A 6,000-nucleotide genomic window follows, 5' to 3' on the forward strand; every position below is an offset into this window, starting at 1 on the left:
TTGTGAGGAGACACAAAAAAACAAAACCATAAACACCTTCCATAAGAATTTCAAACAAACGCCTGTCAGTCTAGCAAAAATTTACATGCCCACTACCTCCAGAGACATTATTATATTGCAACATGCAATATAGTACAATAAATTATGTTCCATGTGCCTTGTTAAAGACATAAAATATTTTTTTACAAATCTCTTTGTTTAGGCCCTCCAAACATTAAAATAGAAACTTAAGAAGAAATATGCTTCAGTTAGCTGGAAACCAGCAATGTGTAAAGCATTCCATCCCTCACCAACGTCAGGTAAGGGAGCTACTACAGTGACTGCGTAATAAACAAGTATGTGAGCCACTCTGACTTGCACAAATAAATTTAAAGACTCTTAGGCAATTTGCAAACAAACAATTTCTGTTCACCAGACAATAAAACGTCTTCAGCACTAACCATAATAAAAACAAATGGAGAAAGGACATATATTATTTGGAATTTTCACCAACTATACACTAAGAACAGCCTAGATGTAAATGAAGTCTAGATGGAAAGAACACAAATGATGAAATAAAGGTAGTGAATAGAGTGATGCCACTAAAGAAACAAAAGAACCAACAGATAGTTAGTTGATAGATGAGAAACTTGTGCCAATGGCTCAAGAAGAGAGCAACTGACAGAAATGACCCCAATGATTTAAGAAGCTGTCTGGTTTACATACACTCAAGTTTAACTTGTTCTTGCTTTTCCTGCTGTGCAAGGCGAGCGGCAACTTCTTCAGGTGGTCGCTCCCTTACAGAAGTTGAGGATGCTTTCTCTTGCAGCAAAAGTAAATAAGAGGAAATCAAGTTTCAGCACAGAATTTCAACAGCTCACAGGGATATAAAAATACCATCATTTGTATTTGCCAGCTATATCAACTGAGGGCATTTTTGTGATAAGGATTCTCAAACCACATTATCACTCAATAATTCCAACATAAAGAAATAGGGATCAGTTCTTAAATCCTTGCTTTCAAAGATTTATTCAGACTTTGAAATTTTTAAAATTCCCAAAGCAAGTCTTCAAACTGTAAAGGTGTATTTACATAGTGTGTAGGGGTTGTCTAGGCATTCAATAGTTCTGATGAACATACCATTTATAAAATCACAAATATAAGTAAACTACCTGAAGTTGCAGGCTTGGATTTTCCTTCATCAATTTGAGGGTGATCAATTTTTATAGATTCTTCATGCTGAACCACAGGGGCTGGAATCAACAGTGTATCACCTGCTGCAGAAATAATTTGAGGTGCCTCTGGGGTGCTATAAAGATATGTTACTCGTGGTACTTATAGTTTCCTGGGTTAACAGAAACACACAGGAATCTACTACCACCACTCACTTCGTATCTGACTCCTCATAGACACAAATGCATGTGCTGCCACTATTCAAACACACAAATAGACGGGAGCACCATCCACCACATACACAAACCCACACAAGATGGACAACAGCTGGGAAGGCAAAAGGGAAGGAGTCTTGTCAGCATCCACCTGCATTTTAACAATCACTATTCTCAGGCAAGGCTTCTAGTAACAGCACTAAGTGGTATTAAATATTAATATATGAGAAGTGCACATAAGATTTACATAATGTAGAAAAATATTTAAAAAGGAAAAAAAAGAGCCTGTAATGAAGAAGGCAGAAAAAGAAAGTAACCAAAAAAATCTTTTTTAACTGAAGAGTAGTAGAGATGAAAGAGGTGTGAGCAAGAACAGGATGACAATTTTAAACACAAAGAGAAGTTCACAGTGAAGAGACAGTGAGTTAGTGAAGAACAAAACTCAGTTAAAAAAAATCATTTCATAGACATGAAAGAAAGAAAATCAAGAGCTTGTAAATTATAAATAAGAGTGTTGATGGAAGAGAAAATGAATAATTCTAGTAGTGGAATAGAGGGGGGAAGGCAACAAAATGGAGAAAAAAAATTTTAAATAAACTTAAGGTCCCATTTATCACAAAACCCATTATTAACTGGTCTCCCTCCTCTGCCATTGGTCCCTTATCTATTCTCCACAATAGTCAGTGATCTTATTGAAATAAAAGTCAGATAGCAACCTCTGGCTCAGACCCTCCCAAGGTCTTCCCATCCCACTCAGAATATTGAGCAAAATTCTTTTTTTTTTAAAGCAAAATTCTTATGATGGCCTCCAAGGACTACCGCAACAGGCTTTCTGCTCCCTCTCTGACCTCATTTGCTACTGTCCTCCTCTTGTTCCATTCCAGCTTCATTTGCTTCTTGCTAGAAAATAGCAAGCCTTTCTTTGCACTAGCTGATCCCTCTGCCTGGGATGCATTTCCCCACTAGCGTTTTAAATTACTCGTTCTTTCATCATTTTGTAGTCTTTGCTCAAATGAAACCTTCCAGGCGAGACTTTCTTTACTCTATTTAAAAATCATAATATTCCCTCCCACACTTATCACTGTCTGACATCCTATACCACTAAGGAATATTCCCCGAGTTTGTTTGTTTTTACTATTTTGTTCATTGCTATATCCCCAGTGCGTAGAATAATGCTGGGCACACAGCAGATAGTAAATATTTGCCCAATGGAAGAAAATCAAGTGATTTAATCAAGGACAGAAATGACTAAGGAGAAACATAAGAAATTCAAATGTGTTACTGAACAGGTTAGTTAGGTAAGTGCTGTAAACTAGGCAAAAAATATCTACAAACAGATCTAGACTAGATCAGACACTTTCATCACTAAGAAAGAGAAAGAGAAAAAATAGGCGGGAAAAGAGAATAAATCTTAAAATCTAAAGAGAGGAAAACGCTAGGAGTCAGGAAAAAATGTAAAAGAAAAAGTCTGTAGGCAAGACAATTCTTGCTGTTACCTCACTCAGCAGCTGTTAATAATAAAGCCCAATTCCGTATCCCTCTCCATCCAGCCCAATTCCGTATCCCTCTCCATCCCTAAAATGAGCCAAAATGGTAAGTGAAAATAATTCTTCCCCAAGATTAGAGCTAGGGACCAGAAGAGTCATTCATGAGGAAGGGCCGCCCTCTTAACCATGGGTACAAATACATTAAAACAATTTATTTACGTACAATTTTTTTGTGTTGTTTTAAATTTTATTAAGTTTATTGGGGTGACTTTGGTTAATAAAATTATTAGGTTCCAAGTATACAATTCTATAATACATCAAGTGTATGCTGCATTATGTGTTCACTACCCAAAGTCAAATAATTTTAAAAGAATGATTCTAAATATAGGTACCTGCTGTTGAAGCTGGAGTGTCTCCCTTTTGTTTTTGGAGCTGTGAGGCAGGCTGTTTAGATTCTTTCATTACCTCTGATACACTTGAGATTTTTAGTGGACCAGACTGAATCTTGGAAATGAAAACAATTAATATTTCAGATATAATATGGTTTATTTTAAAAGGCAGCATAGTAATATGTACTATTTCAAAAGCCAAGTCTTTCAGATTTCAAACATAAAGTTAACACTTTACTACATATGTATTTTATTAACCATAGTTGAGAAGCCATCGTACTTGAAGAATGCACTCACAGATTTCATTCCAAACAACTAGCCCATATTTTAGTAGTAAGAAAGGCTTCTCTTGTGGCAACTAATAAAGTACATGATGTATGGCTTTCCCTTTAAACCACTGTTTTCACATATATAACATTGAGAAGGCTATTTCTATTTGCTTCCTAAATCAAATTATGTTGTCTTCTGTATACATCAGTTAGAAACAAATGATTTTGAGAGGCTGAGCAAAAATGAAAATCAGTTTTATGTATATTTAATTTCCAAGATTTATGCAACTTAAGCACTAAAATATATAATCCAATTATCAAACCTGCTTTTTCTCTTTCTCAATCACCACCAGCCTAAGTTTACGGCACTGTTTATTAACACGACTGCCAGATGAAACAGAAATAGTCTGTTTCAAAATAGAACTTTGTCACTACCAGAAATTAAACATATATGCATTTTTTAATTAATTTTTTAAAATAATGAAATACATGCTCATTATTAACAAGTAAAATAACATCAAGATATATCAGTGGTTTTAATTTGCCTCTTCATTGCTCCTTTCCCTTCCAGCACTCTCAGGAACCAATGTTAAGAGCCTGAACTCAACCGTTCCCTCCCAAGCATAAGCTCGGTAATACACACAAATACAATTTTGCAGTTCTTTAAACGAACTAAAATAGGGTTATATTATACAAATTACAATGTAACTTTTTTTTTTCATTTAACAATATATTATAGACATTCTCTTCCAGGTCAAGAAATTCTTTTTAGTTGCATAATATCCTAAATTAATTGCATATGCTAATGTAGACGTTAGGATATGGTCAATTACTCCTCTATTTTTGGTCATTCAAGTTGTTTCCTGTTTTGTTTTGTTAAACATCCTTATCTATATAACTGAAAAAGCCTTGTAGTATGGTATCTGTAAGAGTTTACCAGAAGAGAAATTGCTGGGTCAAAGGGCTTGTATATTTTTAACAGATAGTAACAGATCACTTTCACATAAGGTTCTAGCAACTCACATTCTCACAATAAACGGTTTGTGTATCATCTATTTCCAGTTCTATTCTCTAATTTTTAATCCTGTGTCAAAACTTTATTTTTCCCTTTTTTATATATATATATATATATATATATATCTTTCATCTTTATTGAAATACAATAAAACTTTACTGTTTTATTAAAGTAGGATTATAACACAGTCATTATCTTGAAAAGCAAGTATCATCTGACCCCTCCCTACTCTAACTGTTCTCCCTACTCAAACTGTTCTTGGCTATATTATTTATTTTTCCGTATAAACTTTGTCTAATTCTTCGACCTCTAGAAAAATCTTATTAGATGTATATGTGTGTATGAATGTATATGTATACATTGTTTCTCCCAAATACATACAAATTTTGGAGAAATTGAGAGAAATAAATATATCTGAAAGAAATAACATTTTTTAACATATTAAGTCCCATCCAGGAACATTACAGTTGTTTCGTTTCCATTTAGGCTGGTCTCATTCCATATCTATTAAAAAGATTTTAAGTTTATCTTCTCTCAATATTTACTATCTATGCATAAATAACCATGTTGGCACTAAAAGGATTACCATGAAATAAAATGCATAGTTTCTAAAAGCAATGAGTTTAATAACAATACATAATAGTACAGAATGCTGAATAAATGGTAAAAATTTTAAAATAAAAACACTAACTGCTATTATAATTCAGAGGTGAGAAAATTCACTTTGGTCTATAGTGAAGGATGCAGAATTTGAAGAGAACATTTGCAGGCAAAAGAAAGTTAAGTAATTCTGGGTAGACCATCATGGGAAAAGTTGTGCAAGTGGAAGGGATTTTTATTTAGTTCTCTGCTTTAAATGAGGCCCTTGGAACAGTGCCTGGTGTAATAATTATTTGATGGACATTTGTTGAATAAATGGATGAACGGAAAGCACAAGGCATATGTTTAAGGTAAACTGGCATAAAGCTAAGGATTTGTGTGCAGGACTATTCAGAGATAATGCTAGAAAGGTAAATTAAAGACAGACTGCCAAGGGTATCACATGTCAATCTGAGAACCAGTAAAGATCACAAACTACAGAATTAAGCAACCAATGGCCAGCTCCTCGGCAGTTAACCACTCCTGGCTTTACTCTCCTTATTCGGAACATGAGATAATCTCTAAAGTCTCTCTAGTTTTTACATTTTGTGGTCTTGTCTTTTAAACAACAGGAAATGTATAAAAGTTCCTGATAAGTAATATCATGAAAGTATCATGAAAACATAATATTTATTTTATAAGTTTTCTGGTATTGATATGAGGATAGCTAGGTTATAATAGGAGGAGAGTTCTGAGGGTGAAGATGAATCCAAGAATTCTAACCTAGTTACTGACAGCATGGTACTATTTCTAATACAAGAAAAAGCAAATTAAGAAGAGTGTAAGCTTTGAGAGAGTACAGTATGGATCTGCCAAGTTATCCAAGAGGAAGCG

At 34.2% G+C, this 6,000-nt stretch overlaps 1 protein-coding gene across 8 annotated transcripts in view; it reads right to left on the reverse strand.

Annotated features, from left to right (window-relative positions):
* The window catches only part of IMMT (inner membrane mitochondrial protein), a 39,492-nt gene that overhangs the window by 22,106 nt on the left and 11,386 nt on the right, over positions 1–6,000 (reverse strand). For 2 of the 8 annotated variants that reach the window (XM_006917706.3, XM_006917708.3), the window contains exons 4-6: positions 3,247–3,358; positions 1,152–1,256; positions 706–801 (exon numbers count right to left, since the gene is read on the reverse strand). In XM_006917706.3, coding sequence (XP_006917768.1) covers positions 706–801; positions 1,152–1,256; positions 3,247–3,358 — 313 coding nt within the window. The remainder of the gene's footprint in view (positions 1–705; positions 802–1,151; positions 1,257–3,246; positions 3,359–6,000) is intronic. The other 6 variants (XM_006917709.3, XM_006917707.3, XM_025050886.1 and 3 more) reach the window with 4 other exon arrangements.

Source organism: Pteropus alecto, unplaced genomic scaffold, assembly GCF_000325575.1.
Source record: "Pteropus alecto unplaced genomic scaffold, ASM32557v1 scaffold117, whole genome shotgun sequence".
NCBI lineage: Eukaryota > Metazoa > Chordata > Mammalia > Chiroptera > Pteropodidae > Pteropus > Pteropus alecto.